General features: G+C 38.5%; 2 protein-coding genes and 2 non-coding genes across 9 annotated transcripts in view; 1 reads left to right on the top strand and 3 right to left on the bottom strand.

Annotated features, from left to right (window-relative positions):
- SMC4 (structural maintenance of chromosomes 4) overlaps positions 1 to 9,940 on the bottom strand; it is a 42,759-nt gene extending 32,819 nt beyond the window's left edge. The window contains exons 1-7 of one of the 5 annotated variants that reach the window (XM_021069730.1): positions 9,731 to 9,876; positions 9,279 to 9,326; positions 8,465 to 8,608; positions 8,249 to 8,329; positions 7,404 to 7,582; positions 6,759 to 6,950; positions 5,053 to 5,229 (exon numbers count right to left, since the gene is read on the bottom strand). In XM_021069730.1, coding sequence (XP_020925389.1) covers positions 5,053 to 5,229; positions 6,759 to 6,950; positions 7,404 to 7,582; positions 8,249 to 8,329; positions 8,465 to 8,603 — 768 coding nt within the window. In that variant the 5' untranslated portion in view covers positions 8,604 to 8,608; positions 9,279 to 9,326; positions 9,731 to 9,876. Of the gene's footprint in view, positions 1 to 5,052; positions 5,230 to 6,758; positions 6,951 to 7,403; positions 7,583 to 8,248; positions 8,330 to 8,464; positions 8,609 to 9,278; positions 9,327 to 9,730 lie in introns of all 5 variants that reach the window. The other 4 variants (XM_021069729.1, XM_013982168.2, XM_005669952.3 and 1 more) reach the window with 4 other exon arrangements.
- MIR16-1 (microRNA 16-1) lies at positions 4,684 to 4,760 on the bottom strand. Its single transcript, NR_035366.1, has one exon. It is a non-coding gene; the product is annotated as a microRNA 16-1 (primary transcript).
- Positions 4,820 to 4,917, bottom strand: MIR15B (microRNA 15b). Its single transcript, NR_031533.2, has one exon. It is a non-coding gene; the product is annotated as a microRNA 15b (primary transcript).
- IFT80 (intraflagellar transport 80) overlaps positions 9,941 to 20,877 on the top strand; it is a 134,946-nt gene continuing 124,009 nt past the window's right edge. The window contains exon 1 of one of the 2 annotated variants that reach the window (XM_021069731.1): positions 9,941 to 10,346. The gene's annotated coding sequence lies outside the window, so the exon portion shown is untranslated. The remainder of the gene's footprint in view (positions 10,347 to 20,877) is intronic. The other variant, XM_021069732.1, reaches the window with a different exon arrangement.

The raw sequence follows: 20,877 nt of genomic DNA, 5'->3' as shown, positions 1-20,877 counted from the left end.
ACTGATATTCTAATATTCTATCCTAATTCGATCTGAATCACTGAACACCTATTTTAAGATAAATGAAAAACTATGCCAAGAGAACTTGCATGTCTTGAGTCAAACTGCCATAAGGTATAGTGCAAGTATACATTTTTCAGACAACCAAAAGTTATGAGTTAAGTGTAATACTTATGGCTACACAGCTATGATTTCCTTTCAATCAACAAGACTGCCCAGTAGAAAAAACATTTTAAAGCGAAAGGACATTTATGAATCAATATAGTTTGATCTCAAGTCCCATATAATATTCAGTTTTAGATTTTTATATGGTATTGACTTAAAAAACCTGATTATCAGATTAACATTATTGAATCAACAAGTTATTAGAACACATCACTTGACTCTTAGGACTGCTGTGGTATTTCAATGACAACCTGGGACCTTTCTTGTGGTTCTGTTCCTTGATGTTCTCTGCCTGCCTTATCACTTGCTACTAGGAGCGTTCTTCATTCTTTTTCCATTTTGTGTCATTTTATAAGTAATCTGTGGGTTGACAGTCTGTGCCTAGAGGGCAACTCATATTTTTCAGAAAACGTATCCCATGTGAAATCATAAAATGTAGTTTTAAACTAGGGATATAAGCTCAATAAATTTCAGAAATAATTTTTAAGCATCAACATGAATTTAATGTCACCCTTCACTCAAAGCTCCAAATCATAAATATAGAAGCATGATGAGACAAAAAAATGTTTTACGTTGCTATAACGGCAGCATCTGAAGCTGGCAAAGTTTGATAGGCACCCACACTGTTTGTTACCTGTATTTTCTATAGCTTAAGTATACTAAACAAGATTTTAAATAATTTTTTTCACTCTTTACTACAGACTTTCTGTATTTTAAATTATATTCACACTACATCAGGGACATTAATCAACTGTGGGAAAATATCTATGGTTTTTAGGAGTTAATAAAAAAAAATACCAACATATTTCAAGAGGATATTTACAATATCCAAGGCCTAAATTTTAACTTATTGAAGTGGATGGCAAACCAGGGTATTATGATTCATTTACAGCATTCTTCAATATCTAACTTACAGAAATACAGCTTAAAGGTCTAAGAAGTATGAATAGGTATGACGTTTCCTTATGTTTATTGGAACAGAAACCAAATTTTAGCAGGCAGGAACCACAGGAAGCTCAAGTACAAAGCTATAATAAAATGTTTCTTTCTTAATAAGGCCTGAAGGATTCTTAAGGTAAATATGGGTGTTTGCATCAAAATGAAATGGTCCAGAATTACTAGGCTTTGAATTTTTATTTTGCCTTGTTAATATTTTGATTTTCTCCATTTTCCCACTACACTGTAAGTTATTCTTCTTCTAATAAATTTTATTCTAATTTGCTCTTTGGGAACTAGCAGAGGCCAAGAAACCAAATGACCAAGATTATCTATCTAAAATGTATAAAGGGAGTTCTTGTTGTGGCTCAGCAGTAAAGAACCTGACCAGTATCCATGAAGACACAGGTTCGATCCCTGGCCTCACTCAGTGGATTAAGGATGCAGCACTGTTGTGAGTTGTGGTGTAGGTCACAGACATGGCTTTGATCTGGCACTGCTATGGCTATGGTGTAAGCTAGTGGCTACCGCTCCAATTTGACCCCTGGCCTGGGAACTTCCATATGCTGCAGGTTCGGCCCTAAAAAGCAAAAAATAAAAACATAAAAAAAGAAAGGACAGTGTTTCTGCAGGTGGATTGCTTGATAGCTATTCTGCATACATAAGGGTAGCTTCCTATTTTCTTTCACAGTTGAGGCTATTAAATAAGACACTTTTGGATAATTAAAATGTTACTGATAAAGCAAAAAAAGTTCTTTTGATATAGAACAGACTTTTTTCTACAGGCTAAAAGAATAGAACCCAGTGAAGTTTGTATGTTACGCTCAGGCTTAGGAGAATTATATTGGAAAGAAAAAGGAAGAGATAAATGGGTAACAACCCAGATCTAGGTTAATCCAATCTCCAAATTACTAATCATTACGAAAAAAAACCTTGTTCTTGTTTTAAGTTTTAGTTTAGATTTTACAATATGAAGACAAAAGGGCATTTATAAAGTCAAATACTTTGACAAGATTAAAATTACATTAATAGTTGTAGCTTTTTAGGAGTTTACAAAAACACCCCAGAGACAGCAATCATTAACACAACTTTGAACTACAATAAAGCATTAAGATTATCATTCTTCTAAACCTGAATGGAACAAATGGACCTAAGCCAATTAAATCTAATTTATAAGTCAGAGCTACCATGAAATGCTACACAGAGCTAATAAAACCCTACTTGTTTACACCAACAGTTGTAACAATGAAAAAAGGCTCCCAAACAAGGTATATATAAATCAGGAAATATACAGACACAAAAAAACACAATGGTGTATTATAACATAATCTAACACCTTTTCAAGGCATGTTTAGTGTCTTTAAGGACAAGAAACAGAATTCAACCATCTTTGTATCATTTATAACATCTCAGCATAGTGACTCATTAGGAATTCATTTAAATGGTCAACTGATGAAATTTTAAATGATTTCAAATACTAAAAACGCCTACTTGAAGAACCTACTAAACACTAACACACACACATACACATATATATGCTGTAAAAAAGTTTACCCTTTCAGACTTTTAACATTTAGTGCTTTTTAATCTTAAAGATTTGGGGGGGGGGGTTCTTTTAGGGCCACACCTCAGGATATGGAGGTTCCCAGGCTAGGGGGTCTAATCTGAGCTGTAGTCACTGGCCTGCGCCAGAGCCACAGCAATACCAGATCTGAGCCGCAACTGCAACCTACACCACAGCTCACGGCAACGCTGGATCCTTAACCCACTGAGCGAGGCCAGGGATCGAACCCACAACCTCCTGGTTCCTAGTCGGATTTGTTTCCAGTGTGCCATGGTGGGAATTGCTAAAGATAAATTTTTACTTTAGGTAAATTTAGATTACTTAGGCTGTTAAGCACTATGAAATAGCCTATACATTTTATTTTAAGTAATCACTTATGTCTTAGATCATAATATTATGGTATCTCCAAGTTCCCAGCCTCCCAGACTACAGCCAGTTAAGACAAAAGTTATTTAGTGGGAAATAAGATAACAAAAACTGCATTCTTACTTACCTTCAAATGCTTTAAATCTCTAGTAGAGGAATCTAAGATTTTGATAAGGAACTAATAAATAAAAATCCATAGAAACCACTGCCACTTTCCCTCAAACTTTTGAATTAGAACATCACCAGTTCTACCTAGTCCAATCCCTGTTTCTCTTCTTCCTAACTTGTGAGTTCCTAAGGTTCTTATCTATAAATTTAATCAAATGGAATTGAATTTAACTTGGGAAGTTTATCTTGGTATTAAAAATAACTTAAACAATGTAACTGTTAACATAAAAAGGTTGAGATTATTATGAAGATAAATTTAATATAAAGTTGACAATTTAAAAATTACTCTTATTTACTTTTTTTGTGAAGTTGTTGCTTTATTTAGGTTCCTGTTATTGAACGATGTACAGAAAGGCTGACCAGGAAAAAAATCACCCTTATTAAGGGTTAAAAATGCAGTCTTCCTTTATTTTGATGAGTCTATGAACAGACGTAAAATTTTGACTATTCCTAGGTGACAGTAAATAAATAGCAAGTAATAAACAAAAGATAAACACAAGTATAGACTCCTACAAAACAGTACCATTATCAAATTTAGTATTATAAAGGGGCATAACTTTTTCATCTATTTAACTAACCAAATCAAACCCCAGAATCCAAAGAGTCCAAAAACCAGTTAAATTCACTTACAACACATAGTTTTGATTCCACATTTATGTAGAATCAAATCTTGTTTAGAAATATATCTGCTGATGACTTCCCAACAGCCATTTTAAAATAAGCTAGGGTTATGGAAGTATTACAAGTGCATTAGTAACAAAAAATAAACTCACCCCAGAATAATATGTCTTTACTTCATACACACACCATGTATGTCTAAAAGTAATATTTTCTTTTAAAAAAATTGTTGGAGAATAAAAACTAAAATGGAAATGGGGGCCAACATTTTATATAAGTTTCTTACTGGGAATACTCAATTGTACTAATAAAATTCTTAGAAAAAGAAAAATAGCCTCAAGTCAAAAAGGAATTTTAGTATGTCTGGCAAAGTTATGTTTTACACTAAAAACTTTTGAAAGGTAAGGCATAGATAAGGGGTTTTCTTATCAAGCAATGCCGGTAGAATATATTTCAACTCAATAAAGAATACAGGGTTTCTAATATAAATCAGTTTAACACCAGGCATTTAATTTTATACCCCTTTAAAAAGACTCTGAGTTGTGATACTTAAGAATGAAATATCAGTTACTTTCTCATCTTCCAATAGTAGTGGTTCAACTAGGCCATTTGAACCAAAACAAAGGACCTGAATGAGCTTTTAGTTGACCATTCTAAGTGTTAAAAATACAAAAGATAAATTAGTTAGGTTTTCAGGTTAAATTTGTCAAACACCAAGTATATGAGGTTTTTTTCTTTGAGTATACATTAGTAGAGACTATGAATAAGAAGTACAGGAAAAGGACTATTGCAAGATAACACATCTCATTTAAAATGTTATCTTAAAAGGAAAATTCAAACAGAAATGATAGTTGCTATATCCCTGTCACGCTAAAGCAGCACAATAATATTGGTGTTTAATATTTATTTTACTACGCCAATATTTACGTGCTGCTAGAGCGGAACAAGTATGTCAGTCCATCTAAACAGAAAATTAACACATGATGATGAAAATAGTTTTGAATGAATTTCCTTAAATTTCTAGAGCAGCAAATAATGATTCGCATCTTGATTGTAGTATGTAAACCATGATGTGCTGCTACAGTACTTTAAGGCCTCAAAAATACAGGATACATCCAAAAGGGAAAAACTCCTTAAACTTTACGGGGTGTGCAGGGAAGAGGGCAGGGGGAGAAACAAAAAACCCTACAAAAACAAGGACGAGAGAACCTCTAATGTTTCTTTAATAAACTTACCTGCAAGATTAAAAATCTATTATGGTCCAAGTCAATTCCATGGCTTCGAAGAAGATTTCCAACATCCTTAAATGTCTTCTTCTTCCCACTTATGTGATAAACAGAAGTATTATCTCTATAGGCTGTTCTGGATACATAGAAGTTACTGTTAGGAACAACTTCATAATCATTCCCTTCCTGTTTTGAGGAAAAACAAAACCAGAAAACAATTGTTGGTATTAAATCAGGTTTGCTTCAAATTTCACTCACTTCACATTGAAATCAATTTTATGGATTAAAAACATCAATGAACATGCACATAAACTGATAATAGCTCTCAGAAACACTCTTCTTAGCAAAGAAAATAGGAAAGAATAGAAACAATTTTCCAATTTTTAAAAATCCTTTCTTCATAGTCCACAAAAACCCAAAATAACCAACCAAACAAAAAAGAAAACACACCATCTTTAAGCTTAAAAACATATTTGAGCAAAAAACTGATGAAGGGGGACAAGAATTTCACCATATCCAAAACAAACTCACCCAAATTAAACCATGTTGACAGATTACTAGTTCATAAAAAAAAAAAAAAAAGGCTGCAAGAGATGATTCAAGGAAAAAGGAAAGTAGTGGGTGATACAGCTTAGTTTTTTTTTTTTTTTTGATGAAGACTATGCAATTAATTGTATGTAAAAAGAACTGCAACGAGGTGACAACCACGCAGGGTTTTTTTTTTTTTTAAATTAAATTTTTAAAAAAATGAAGTGCAAGTCTGCTTTAATATTAAAACTCACTTTCCTTTAAAAGTTGTATCATTTTGAAATAATGGCTTGTAAAATTTACACAAATCAAATGTAATTAATAGGCTATGGAATCAAATCTCATTTGCTGACAATCTATTTTCCAACCGAAACTGTACAATAAAAAAGCACTAAGAAACAAAATACATACCTCCATGTAAATTTAATTAAAGCTCTTTGTATTAAAATTAAAAAAAAAAAACCCAAATAAGACCTAGAGGCCAAATCATATCCTCATTTCACTATACAGTTGTCTACATTTTTAGGTACCAGTCATTTTGAACTATTCGTTTCCAAAGTTAACTATTAAATAGAAAAGGAAAAAAACAATACCAATGGAGCCATGTAAATAATCTAAACAGACATTTTACCCATAGTTGTCTCCTTTTCTAGAAAACAAACATGTTAGCTTATCCTTCCCGTTTTAAAAGGGTAGTTTACTTCAAACTGAAGCAAAGCTCTTTCATGTCACATATACACAGAACTACTAATAACATTAAATTTAATGTGAACTGAAGGGATGGAGGTGGTAAAATGAGTCAACTGTTAACATTTTCAAGTTTAGGTAATTTAATTAAAAGCAATAAGAAGATTACTCTAAAAACGAATACAAAATTTATAGTAACAATATCTATTTGGTACTCAGGACTAAAACTGCTCAATGTTTTATTCCAAAAAGGTAAGCAATATTATGAGCTACTTATGATTCATTTCTCTGGCTAAACATTTTAATATTTTAAGTTTAACGGCCACCAGAACCACTCCTCAAAAAGAAAATAGGGCCAAGGAGATAACACGACCAATATTGGCTTTCTTTAACCATATATTAACTTTTACAAGCCAATTTAACACAAAAATAATAAAATGTGCAATGTATTGAAATCCTTTGTGTTCCTTGAAGCTGCAAAAAACTAAAAAGCCCCTTACCTTATCAATTATCTTTTGAAAATGAACTTCTACAGTACAACTCTGAATATCCTTGTGTTCATCAGAATTGTGTATTAGTACTGAGAGTTTTTTAGATCTGATTTTTTGTGCTCTATAGCCAAACACAAAAAGCATTGAATCAATAACATTGGATTTGCCACTGCCATTTGGACCAATAATACAGGAAAAGCGCTGCATAAAAAGAACAGAAAAAAAAGTTAAAGGTCACCCTAATACTACTGATTTTAATTTGAATTTTTTTTTTCAATTTGCAGCAAAACTACAAACGTTTAAAAGTTTTCACTGCTAAAAGATAGCAGTTTTCATACATCATGTTCTCCTCTATTACAAGCTTCAACACCTTAAAACAAGACATCCTAATTCTAACTCAGATTTTTTAAAATTCACTTTTATAAAGAGAAACTACTGCTTTGGAACAAACCCCCCTCTGATTCTATACAGTGAGGAGAATTTTATAAACAGGTACCAAAGGTAACCAGATAAGCAAAGGCTAATTTCAGTTCTTAAAGCACAGGAAAACAAAAGGTCTGTATCAATCAGGATAAATATAACAGTTATGAAATTGAAACATTTTGTAATAAAAGACCCATTACCTCACAAAAGTTATTTTAAAAGGTCAAATACCTTATGAAAAGGTCCTAGAATTTTTTCCCCAGCATAGGATTTGAAGTTCTGGTTTACAATATGAGTTATCATAAGCCGAGGAGCTCCAGCTTCATTGGTCATTGCTGGAGGCGGCGGCGGAGGGATGCTACTCAAAATCTCTTCTAAACTTCTATTATCAATTTCCTCACTTGGAGTCTCTAAGTAAGTTAAAAGAAAGGGAAGGCAAAGGAAAAAAAGCCTCCATTAGTGTAATTAGTTCGGAGGACTACTGCCTGCTATCTCTGGAGAGATATTATTTATGAAACCTAGGAATCTCTATTTTCACTCAATATAGCATTATCCTAAACTCACAGGGAATGAGAATCTTTCGGGTAAAAAAAAATCTTAAAAGAAATGCCACCAGTCACAAAATTCTATAGAAATATAACTCTTAGGAGTCAAAACACTATATCATAAAGCAAATCTGGAGAAACCACAACCACTTACTTGATAGCCTGCTCCTTGCCTAAACAAGTAGTAAAATCCTATGGCTCTAGAGCCAACTCTCTACATCTCTGAGCACCTGGAGCCTTAACTTTGGACACGCAAGAGCTCAAGCGACATTGTCACAAGGGTTTCATAATGTCACCCAATTCCTGGACTCACAAAAACTACAGTAGTTTCGAGCAAATTATCATCTTCTCTTTAAACACAATTTAAGACCACGGAGGTGAAGTTAGGGTCAAGCAACTTTTCATCATAGTAACATACAGTCACGCCGCCTCCGTCTGAAAGAAAGTCCACTGACTACTGGCTAATAGTGTCGATTTCCGCGGAAACAGAAGACAATAAACAGAAATTAAGAATTGAAGCTGTTTACTCGCCTCCATCCCCCTCCAGGACCGTTACACCGAAACTGCATAGTCTAATCTGTGAAACTCGCCAGACCGCTTTCTTCAGTGGGTCTACGGAACCGACACGAGATGTTCGCACCGCAACCCCGAAGCCCCTCTTGCCCGCGCCCCAAGACACCAGACAGTCCTGGGTTGGGCGCGGACACACCCGGATCCCCCATGCGCTTTCCCGCGGTTGCTACTCACCTGCGGTGGCAGGCGCCCGGCTCTCCGAGCAGCCGGGCGGCGACTCCGGCTGCGCATCGCTGCTGGTGCGGTCCGGGGACTGCGGCGGCCCTTCCTCTCTGCGCCGGGCAGTGGAGGGCTGGGTGCCCTTACGGGGCATGGTCGCTGGGGCCGAGAAAGAGCCGGCGGCAAGTCAGCCCGCGAGCCGCAGGACCTTGAGGGTCCATTCTCCGCTGGCCCGGCGGTGGGATGGGCCCAGCCTCCACCCCACCCAACCCGGGGAAAATTCCGTCCATCTATTTCCGAAAGCCCCGTTTAAAAACCCTGCTCAACGCCAGCGGGTCCTCGAGAAAGAAGGCACAAAACCCCTCGAGGTGCCAAGAAGGCGGGATCCGTTTTCCTAAGTCCAAAGCAAGTGGGAAAACTTAGACGTGCTTGGGGAATCAAGCTTAGTTCTTTTTATTTTCTAAAGTTCCCTTCCCATCCCCCCGACGAAGGTAAGGGTATAAGAATATTCTAACGTAATTTCTAAACGAAGTAAACTGGCGTTTACCGACATGCCCACGCTCCCGGGGCTAGGAATACAAGCGCACACACTTTGAGAGCGAAGAGTTCGTATTAACTTTAGGCTTGAGGGGCTCTCAACTTCCGAGAGCAGCGAAGAACCGGCTGCTCGCCGCCCACTATCCTCTCCTCGCCATTTAGCTCTAGGAGCCCTTGACCGCCCGCGGGCTTTGAGGTGTCCTCACGACTGCCCGATAGGGACCAGTGGATGGGGTCGACCCCCGCGATTTTCAAATCGGAGGCCGGCAGTGCCGGCTCCGGTTCAAATCACCTTGGGGCAGCAGGGGTTTGTACCTCCGGTGTCCGCGGCAGACTCCCGCTAGGCAATAAACCAGGAAAGGTCACCAGTAAGGGCTCAGATCGGGTAATCAGTCCCTTGGGAGAAGAGAGAGAGAGGCAGGGGGCCGGGGCAAGGGGAAACCCTACAGTCCGATCGGGACCAAGTTTTCTGAGAAGAAGTCCACGAAGCTTAAGCCCCGATCCCTCGCGTCCCCTGAGCGACGCCCAAGTAGCTCAAAGAAGTGGCGCCCAGAAGAAGCGCGCGGGAGCCCCGAATGCTGAGGAGAGGCTGAGGGGGGAGGGGTGACAGCGAGAGAAACCTCCCGGCGGCAGCCTCAGCCTAGACTTCGGCCGCTCCAGCTCAAGGCCTTTTCTTCCCAGGTGCCGGCAGACGGGGCAGGAAGTAAGAGTGTGACAACTCTACCAGGAAAAGAGGTACTTTACCTGCGGGACAGTCCACTCAGACCAAGGCTGGAAACGGTTGTATAACCCCCCCGCGTCTACTGGTGTTTCGGCTCCGGGTCCTTCACTCGAAAATGGCGCCTAAAATACAAACTCGAACGGAAATTCGTTACAAATGCGCGCAATGCTTTCTGGGACCCACTAATTTGAAAAAACTGCGGCGATTATGGTCGCCATCTTCATGTCGTTTACACGCATGCGCGAAATGCTGGCGGGACCCTGGCGGCAGAGGACATTTCTAAGTGAAAAAGAAAAGCGAAGCAATGTTTTCCTTGGGCCTATGGACAACAACATTCATATAAAATATATTTTTAAAAAGTTTTGGGAGTTTTGAATAAGAGGAAGAAAACAGAATGGGACCCCGCCCACAGCTAAACAACGGGCACAGAAGCCCAATAACGCTCCTTAACAAGAGGGCGGGCTCGCTAGGGGCGGGGTCTCGGGCCCGCTCGGGTGACGCGGCGGGAAGTATCGCGGGAAGAGGGAGTTCGCTCTGCTCTCAGAAGTCGCTATGGTGACGAAGAGATCCGAGGCTTCTTGGTAACTGGTAGCACCCCTGTGAGAGCGATCGCCACTGCTTTCCTGGAACTTACTTAAGGTAAATCTCTATCTCTGGACGAAGTGAGGAAAGAGTTTAGAGGTTGTGGCCATTACTGGACCCACTTTTCCTGCTTTTAGGGTGTTTGCAGCTTGGAGCATCAGTTATTTTCCATCTCCCTGGAGCACTGGGGCTCTGGACGTAGCTCTTGGGATGCAGAGGAAGCCCTAAGTCTTTGGAGAGAGTAGGGGGACAACAAGGAGAAGACCTCGATTGGTGAATGATCTTGTAGTAAATAGCAAAATAAGGATTTCGAGTTATTAGTATTAGGTCGTTAGCGTCACTAGCGAAAGAGGGTTTCTGGCTTTTAAAATTATTTGGCTGAAAGACTCCGTAATAGAAGAAACGATTTGCTCGTATCATATGTTTATGAAAAAATTATCGATCAGCAAATATTAAGTAGCTTTGTACACGTTGCACTGTGTCAGGCATAAGAAAGATTATCAAGGTAGTATTTCTGTTCCCAGAGAATTTAGTTTTGTTAGTGAGTTTTTAACCTGGAGTTTATGGATCTGGTGGTAGGCGATTGTTCATACCACCTCTCCTCCACTCTCCATCTCCAACCCCTTGCCCCTTTAGCTGTGTACAGAATTATGTCTGCTTGTGAATTTTTCTGAGGAGTTTCCCAGAACTTTTATCAAATTCTCAAACACGATCCTAATCCCCCAAATGTTAACCACTGGTTGATTTGACTACCTCCAATAAGCATTTGTTCAGCAGCTCTAAAGTACTTGACATGGAGAACTGGGAACTCTTTTATTCCCCCTTTTAGCTTTTTAATACTTGGTGCCTGACATACTAAACCCCCAATAAATCCTCTTTATGCATGAATTTAAATTGTCATTCTAAGTAAGTATGTATGACCCTTGCCCTGAGGAGCATATTCAGGTTCAGTGATTCCCAAGAAGACATGTAGAGGCCACTGCCCACAAGTGTAAGAATTTGTTGAAGAGGGGAGACTGGTGTGGTTTGAGTAAGTATTGACTCCTTATTGTAATATACCTTTATATTTGAAGTTGAAAAAAATTGTTTTCGAAGGACAAACTACAGACAGTAAACTCAATGAAAAAAAATTTTGACCCGTAGGTGTGCGAGGAAAATGTAGTAATTCTCTTTGAAAGCATCTGGAATCTTTTGGATTTTTGAAGTCTGTAAAACATAACTAACCCTGAGTTGGAGAGATATTAACCAAGAGAAATGCAAAGACTAGACCAAATTGGGTAGTGTATTTGGGAGACAGCACAGTGGAGTAGAAAGATGTAAGAGATAACAGAATCCCAAATCTCATGTTTTTTTGTCTACATACTTAGACAATTTATCAATTTATCAGTCCCTCTGAGAGTATTTATTATAAAATCAGCATATAATACCTACCTCATAGAATTGTTTATGATTGTCTATCCCACACACTATATTCATTTGATATTGCTGTGTTTTACCATTGATTTTATCAGGGTATGTGCTAAGGATGAATAATGGGTATGTCAAGTTAGAAGAAGGTTAGCTTACGAAGGGTCTTCAAGCCAGATCAAGGATGTTACATATGATACATTTTTAGAATATTAGAAAAAATTTGAGCTTAGGAATGACTTAATAAAAAAAATTAACTATTTATGTGAAATGTGTTAAGAAACTGAGATCAGGCATGGCTGAGATTATTACCGTACATGGAATTGTACTTACTTCCGTGTGGGAAGTTAAAAGTGCCTATGCAGTGGAATGGAAAAAAATCTGAATATATTTGCAGGGGAAAATCTGTAGCTTTTGTAGCTTTTAATGGTTAAGAGTCTGAGCCAGACTAAAAGTCAGTCAGATTCTATCTATTCTTTATGAATCCCTGGATTAGTGATGAGGGGATAAGAAGAAAGATGTCACAAATAAATCCTAGTCTTGCTGCCTTTGTTATTGCTATAAGTAATGATAGGTCTTAGTGACTAATGAGTAAGAAATGTAATTTCAATAAACCAATAAAGTGACCAATAGCTTTAGATTTAGTTGAATCTAACCGTGCTCCACTCAGAATGAATATTTTTAAACAAGTTTAGACTAGTGTCTGTAATGTAGGAAAGACATTCATAGCAAAGTTATAGTGGAGCTTAAATATGGAGTGACAGTAGGACACTCAGAATAAGTGAAGAAGTGATTTGAGAAGAGAATAGAGTCAATAAGAAATAAAGACTTGATTGATCTCTGCCAGTACTTTGGATAAAAAGAAGCTGGTCCAATTGGGAGGGACTAGGTTACAGTCTTGGAAGGTATAACCAAGTCTCATCTTTCTGGTCCCAAATCATCTGCTAAAAACCATTATCTATAATTTAAGGCAAAGAAGAGAATCCTTACTTTTTTGTGTTCAAAAAATTGTACCCTATAGGGAGAAATAAGAATGAGTTTAAAGGGAAAAATTGGAATATAATTAAAATTAACTTTTGCAGGGTTTTTTTTTGTTTTTTTTTTTTTTTTTTTTTTTGTTTTTTGTCTTTTGTCTTTTTAGGGCTGCACCGCAGCTTATGGAGGTTCCCAGGCTAGGGGTCTAATCAGAGCTACAGCTGCTGGCTACGCAACAGCCGTAGCAACCCAGGATTCAAGCCACATCTGCGATCTATACCACAGCTCACGGCAACGCCGGATCCTTAACCCACTGAGCGAGGTCAGGGATCAAACCTGCAACCTCATGTTCCTAGTCAGATTCGTTTTTGCTGCGCCACGATGGGAACTCCAACATTTGCAATTTTTGAAATGCATAGTTAAATTTTATCATCATTATAGCAACATGAGCTTTTTTGTCTGCCTTCTAATGTGGTTGCAGCATTTCACAAAGTCTGAAATTAGATTTGTGGGTAAATGTTTAAAAATATTAACCAAGTTTATAATTAATTATAAATATTTGGATTAATTAGATATTAAAAATAAGTCAAAATGAATAACAAAGATGAATTTATGTAAGTAGTGTATAAGTACTTAGAGAATATTGTTCAAGATGAATAAATTGGATATAGACACAGCCTCTTGATATTATAAGCTCCCTAGTACATGAGTCTTGTTGAAACTCTCACCTACCTAACATAGAAAAAAGTGGGAAGTGAGGAAATGAAGCAGTTTTAAGGGATAGACTGTTTTGAAAAATGTCGTTTTTATTCATATAGGTTGAGATTAGGAAAGATATATCCAGTGGGCAGTAGAGGCAGGGAATATAGTTCAAGAGAGAAGATAAGGTGAGATAGAGTTACAAGAATAGTTGAAACACTAAAATTAAAAATTTAAGGTTGTGAATAGAGAGAGGATAGCACCAGAGAATGTCCATTCTTAGACTCTAGGAAGAGGAAGTAGTTATAGTAATGTCTTAGGTGGGACCCTGTAGATTAAACTGACAGAAAACCCTGTTTAAATTGTCTTGAGGATGGAGTTTCTGTTGTGACTCAGCAGAAATGAATCTGACTACTTTCCATGAGGATGCTGGTTCGATTCCTGGCCTCACTCAGTGGGTTAAGAATCTGGTACTGTCGTGAGGTGTGGTGTAGGTTGCAGACATGTTTGCTGTGGCTGTGGTATATAGGCTGGCAGCTGCAGCTCCGATTCGACCCCTAGCCTGGGAACCTCCATATGCCATGGGTGTGGCACTAAAATAAATAAATAAATACATAAATTGTCCTGAGGAAAAAAAATTATCTTTCATAACCACAAAGTTAGGTGAGTTACTGGATTCATTGTTCAAACGAAGACACCAGGATTTTGTTTCTTTCTTTGCTCTGTTTTGCATTCCCTTGTCTTATTCTCAGGCTTCTCATAGTGGGTGTTACAAGGAGATATTCTTTGTAGCTAGGAAAAGAGTGAATATATGCAGGGTGACAAAAATGCCAATTTTCACTGCATATTTATTATTTATTAAGTTCTTACTGTGTTTTAGGCATTCCACTGGACATTTGTAAGATGTCTTTTTAAAAATCTCTTATGGGAACCTCCATTTGCCGTGGGTACAGCCTTAAAAAAAAGGCAAAAAAAAAAAATCTCATGTCTACTTTATCTCATTTAATCATCATAACCAACCTGTGAAGTAGGTATCATTAACCTTATTTTATGAAAGTAAGAAAACAAAGTATAGTATTTGAAAGATGACTACATGAGAGTTTCAATAAGAAGGGGGTAAATTCCAGTAGTGCAAAGAAAACAAGAATGATGATCTTATGAAAAAAGTAACATTAGTTGTTTCACACCCATGGCATATGGAAGTTCCAGGTTAGGGGTCAAATGGGAGAAGCAGCTGCTGGCCTATGCCACAGCCACAGCAATGCCAGATCCGAGCCAGTCTGTGACCTACACCACCGCTCACATCAACATGGGATCCTTAACCTACCGAGCGAAGCCAGGGACCAAACCCGCGTCCTCATGGATGCTAGTCAGGTGCGTTAGCCGCTGAGCCACGACAGGAACTCCTTAAGTAGAATTCTTAATTCTATTTTCTTGGTACTAATTCTGTTCCACTTTATAAACATATATATCTGGAATATGCGTGCTTAATCTATGATGAATATTTAAATGTCTCATTTTTGATAATACTATATAGAGTTCTGTGATAAACAGGATTGAGTAATTTATATATGTATCTTGGTGTATTTATATGTATGTGACAAAGTAGGAATTCTCCCCAGGATAGATTCCTTATATAATACTTCCTTGGAATTGGTAGCTTCAAAGTCTAAATATGGCACAAATATGTCCAGTTGGCAAGGCCTAGGTAATTTGCCTGGTGTCCTAGCTATAAGGAGGGCTAGAGGGGAAATAATCTGTTTTTCATTTATAAGGTGGGAAATTCTCCAAAGTAAAAAAGGTAGTCAAAGTATTGTTGGTGGTGGGAACAAAAGGATGGTGCAGGGAATGTAGGAGCAAACAAAATAGACAAACATTCTGAGGATTCCAGAATGGTACTTGGCAGTACCAGTATCCTCGTGGTGGAACCAATTCCGAAAGATGGTTGTGCCAGTGTCTGCATTCCCAGAAGGAACTCCAGTTGCCTCCTGCCTCTCCGGGAGGCTCTCTAAGATCAACAGGACTCCATAGTCTTTGTTATAACCTCATAGTTATCCCAGGGTGCATCTGCATAATTGAGATTTTTTTTTGCTGAGACACTTGGATGGTCAGGCCTTCCTGCACTCTGACTGTGAGAGAGGTGGGCAGAGCCCCAGGGGCTGTGATCAGAAGTCCTGGGAGCTGAGATGTGAGACACAGAGTCCAAAGATGTGACAGAGAATAGGAAGGACCTCAGAAAATTTCTAGCAGGGATCGTGGCCCTGCAGTGGGAGAAGAGAAGCTTGCATTCTCTCCAGGAGATTCAGGACTGTGGGATCCAAGAAGATATTGCAGGGGCTTCAAGCATTTCTGCTGCAATGGGGAGCTCTTCCTCTCCTGTCATCCAAAGAAAGACCCAGGGATGGACAGTGCCCCAATGCTTGGCTTAGACCTCAGCTGTGAAAATAGAGAAGTCCTAGGAGATAGATGGCTTTCAAAGCAAGGATTACTGGGCCTATGTGCAGGGAGAGCTTTGTGGAAGACTGCAGAGATATTGGAGTCCTGATGGACTTCATGGAGAGAACAGTGCCACCAGTAATGAATGTAAGTAGCCAGGCCTTGGAGGGCATGGTCACTCTGACATGCAAGGCTTTTAGCTTCTCTCCCTAGAGTATCTGACTGTTGTGGGTTCAAGATGAGGAACCCCTGAGCCAGGAGGTCCAGAAGTCTGGGAGTGTCCTGCCTGTGGGGATTGGGACCTACCAGACCTGGGTGCCTATAAGGATTCCCGAGGGAGAGGAACAGAGGGCTGTTGATGCAGGAGCGTTGATGGCCCACCATTCTGGGTGTTGCTGCTGTGGCTCTTATCTTTATTATCATACTTTGTGTCCTTTGGTACAAGAAGCTGTGGAGCTGTGGAGAGCCCAGAGCCCATTAGCCCACGAGACCCTGCTCAGCACCAGCCACTCCAGCAGACTGTAGTGGCCTCATACAACTGGGATTTTGGTCTCTGTTGTCAGACCATGGGTCCATTGATTCAACAGAGAGAGCAGCCAAAAGGCCTGAATTTAATTCTCTTATGATACCTCAGTTTCCTTATTTATGAAATGGGAAAGGTAGTATTTATTTCCACTTATGGTTGGGATGATTAAAGTATAAAATAATGTATGAGGTGCTTGCAACTATACTTTTATTTTATATTATTATATATTACATGGATAATAATTATAACCAATAAGCTTTATCTGTAAGTTTCCTTGTTGTGGCTTCTCCTGAGGAGTCTAATAGCAGAATTTTAGCACCTTGAGGCTCTCTTTATCCCTGTCACACTCATACATGCATTACTTCATGTCTACCATTTATGCATAATTACACTGTATAAATTTTAAATGCTCTTTAAAAAACAATAGATAAAAATTCTACCCTCATGGAGCTTACATTTTTGAAAGGGGAAACGCATGTAAAAGAGTATGACAGATAGCCTTAAATAGGGTACACAGGGAAGCTCTATTGAGAAAATGACTTTGGGGCAAAGATATAAAGGAAGGAAGAAAGGAGTAACGGATCTCGAGTCAGGGATTCTGGGCAGAAAGCCTGGGTACAAAGGCCCTGAGGCAGGAGCATACTTAGAATGTAAGAAGAAAAACATTGAGACTAGTGTAGCCAGAGCAGTTTAAGAAAAAAGAGAGGAAATAGGAGATGAGGTCAGAGAAATGATGGGTATATCAGTGCTCTCCAGATAAAGAGTTGATGTTGAAGTCTTTAGCCTTAAGGCTAGAAACTCAAGCAAAATTCTGTGTTATAGTCTGGCAGCAGAATTCCACCTTCTTTGGGAAATCATGGTCTTTGCTCTTAAGATCTTCAACTGATGGGACAAGTCCCATCCAGTTTAGGCAGGATAATCTGCTTTACTTAAGTCAACTAATTGTAAATGTTAATCACCTCTAAAAAATACATTTTATCAACATTTAGACTTGTGTTTGCCAAAATAACTGGGCACCATTGCATAGCTAAGGTGACACATAGAATTAATCATCATGATAGGAGTCCATATCAGTGAAAGCTTTCAACCCCATTGTAAGGATCCTTGTTTTAACTTTGAATGAGATAGGAAGCTGTTGAAGAGTTTTGAGTGGAGAAGCACCATAAACTATTTTAAAAGTCACCTTGGCTGATTTGGTGAATATATATTGTGAGGGGATTAGAATGTCAATTAAGAGGCTTCCTAATTGAAGTTAATTGTAATTCGCATTAATAGATGAAGGCACCTTGGACTGGGGTCATAACAATGGAGGTGATGAAAATCAGATATTTTGAAGGTAGAGTGTATAGATTTTTTTTTTCCACATTATGGCCACATCCATGGCATATGGAAGTTCCTGGGCCAGTGTTTGAATCTGAGCCACAGCTTTGACCTATGCAGTGGATGTGGCAAGGGTGGATCCTTTAACCCACTGCATGGGGCCAGGGATTGAACCCACACCCCCACAGTGACTCAAGGGGCTGCAGTTGGGTTCTTTTTTTTTTTTTTTTGTCTTTTTTTCTTTTTAGAGCCGCACCTGCAGCGTATGGAGGTTCCCAGGCTAGGGGTCAAATCAGAGCTGTAGCTGCCATGTTCCTAGTTGGATTTGTTTCCAATGTGCCTTGATGGGAACTCCTGAAGTTGGGTCCTTGACCCACTGTGCCATGAGCAGGAACTCCCAGATTTTGTTTTTTAAAAATTGGATTTGGGATGTGAGAGAAGAGTCAATGATGATCCCAGGGTTTTGGGCCTATGCAACTGGAAGAATGGAATTGCTGTTTACTGAGGTGCATAGGGCTGTGGGAGGAGCACAGTTGGAGGAAAGATCAGAAGTTGGATTTGGATCTTAAGTTTGATACGTCAGGTATTCAGTTAGAATTGTAAAAGAATAAGATATAAAAGTCTGGGATTCAACAGAGAGATCTAAATTGGAGATATAAATTAGGAATTGTCACTAGGTAGTCAATGTATTTAAATTTGTATTAAGCCATGAAACTGGGTGAGACCATGGCAGTGGGATAGGTACAGAAGAGGAGGTACAAGGCCTGAGTCCATAGTTGAAGGTTGGTGAAATTAGAAGAAAAGGCTGAGGAGTATTTATTCCCTCTGTAACTCTGCAATTCCTTTCTCTTCCTAAACTGCCTATTAAAATAAATCCTAACAGCCTTATTAGCAGGATTGAAAAGAAATTGCCAGAGTTCTATGTGCTCCTAGTGAGATTGCACCTTCCTGAATTATAGAACTCTGCATCAACATTACGAAATACCTAAGAGACCAGTTCCTGGAAGAAGGCTACAATTTAAATTGATTATCTACCTTTATTTGACCACTGGGACAATTCCATCATACCTTACATCCCTGTTTACTTCAGTCTCCACATGCAAGACTCTTAATTACCTGCATTAGTTCATTATTAGGTTTAGCTGTTGATGACAGTAACTAAAACATGATAAAACTTTATTCTCTATTACTTATAAGGCTAAATAGGTAATACAAGACTGATAGGACTCACTTCAAAGTCAATAATCTTGGTTCTTTCTATCTTATTGCTGTGTTGATGGCATGGCATGGGAGAATGGTGCTTTTATTTTCCACGTTTTTATCTGCTAATTATGCTGATTTATATAACTTTTATAAGAGGTAGTAATATGGCTTTAATAATAGGTAATCATTTACTTTTCATGTTACCACTGTGGGTAACCATTACTGCTGGGCAGTGTTATCTACCCCCTACAAGATCCTACAAAATCCCAGATTGGGCCACTAGGTTAATAATGTTGTTGTATCCCCATGTGAGTTTAAGAATTGTTAATGTACACTATTGAACTTGGAATTGATAAGCAATGAGATCCTGCTGTATAGCACTGGGAACTATATCTAGTCCCTTGTGATGGAGCATGATGGAGGATAAGGTGAGAAAAAGAATGTATGTATGTGTGTGTGACTGGGTCACTTTGCTGTACACTGGAAAATTGACAGAACACTGTAAACCAACTATAATGGAAAAAATAAAAATGATTCAAAAAAAAGAACTGTTATTTAATGTAGAGTTCCCATCATGACTCAGCAATAATGAACGCGAATAGTACCCATGAAGATGCAGGTTTGATTAGTTCGACAGTAACTCCCAGAATCAACAATTTATCTGCCTTTATTCCTTTAAAATCCTTATAAGTTGGGTGAATTTGAATTATTGTGAAAAGCAGCATTTTATAAATATTTTTACCTTTCTCCCCTCTAATTGAAGCATGTCTGAAAGAAGGGAGGAAGGAGTTTTGAGAAAGATGTTAAAATTCCTAAGGACCAAAAGTGAGTCTTGGAAGTGTGCCTTAAAGAAAATGTGTTCTTGCTCTGGCTGCTATACACAGATTAATACTTTTGAAGTTGAATATAAATCTCTTTGAATGAACTGGAGGAGAGAGAAGATTTCTGACCCTAGTTGCATACTGGCTGGATAGAAAACCTCAGATTTTTTCCTGTGGTCCTAATCCACAGGAATGGTGTTCTCCCCCCTCCATTCTGACAAATCTGAGTAGAATAAGTGAAAAAGGTGTGCTTTGAAATACAGTTGTATTTACCACCTTGTTAATCTAAAAGTTTTCCTGACAAATGAACTTATTTGCAGAACAGAAACAGAATCTCAGGTTTTGAAAAATTTATGGTTACCAAAAGGGACAAGTGAGGAGGAGGGGGATGGACTGGGGGCTTGAGATTGGCATATGCACACTGAAGTATATAAAATGATTGGCCAACAGGGACCTGCTATATAGCAGAGAGAACTCTACCCAGTATTCTATAATAATCTATGTAGGAAAAGAATCTAAAAGAGAATGGATATGTGTATGTGTATGACGGAATCACTTTTGTTGTATAGCAAAAATTATCACAACCTTGTAAATCAACTATACTTCAATAAAACATTTTTTAAAACTGTCTCCCTAGATTTGGAGGGAATGAGAAATTATCTAAGGTAGGGACAATGAATTCTTACTGGTACTCAGCACTTCCTTTGATGCAGTTAGCAGTAATTTTCTTTTTTTTTTTTTTTTTTTTTGCCATTTCTTGGGCCGCTCCCACGGCATATGGAGGTTCCCAGGCTAGGGGTCTAATCGGAGCTGTAGCTGCCAGCCTACGCCAGAGCCACAGCAACGCAGGATCCGAGCCGCATCTGCAACCTACACCACAGCTCACGGCAACGCCGGAACTTTGACCCACTGAGCAAGGGCAGGGATCGAACCCGCAACCTCATGGTTCCTAGTCGGATTCGTTAACCACTGCACCACGACGGGAACTCCAGCAGTAATTTTCTACTTGGTGAAGAGGATTTTTTTACTTCAATTACCCTTTATTTTTTTTCTCTCTAGGTTAGTGATGTTACTCAGAAAGAATTCCACAACTTTAAATTGGATTGAGACAATTTAACATTTTCTTGATTTGTTTCTTTCGATAGCATGGTTGTTTAGGAGAGTGTTACTCTTCTTTTTCTAAATTTTTGTTTGGCATTTA

The sequence above is a fragment of the Sus scrofa genome, chromosome 13 (assembly GCF_000003025.6).
Source record: "Sus scrofa isolate TJ Tabasco breed Duroc chromosome 13, Sscrofa11.1, whole genome shotgun sequence".
Taxonomy (NCBI): domain Eukaryota; kingdom Metazoa; phylum Chordata; class Mammalia; order Artiodactyla; family Suidae; genus Sus; species Sus scrofa.
The sequence above is the reverse complement of the archived record's forward strand: the minus strand, read 5'-3'. Positions and strand labels throughout refer to the sequence as shown.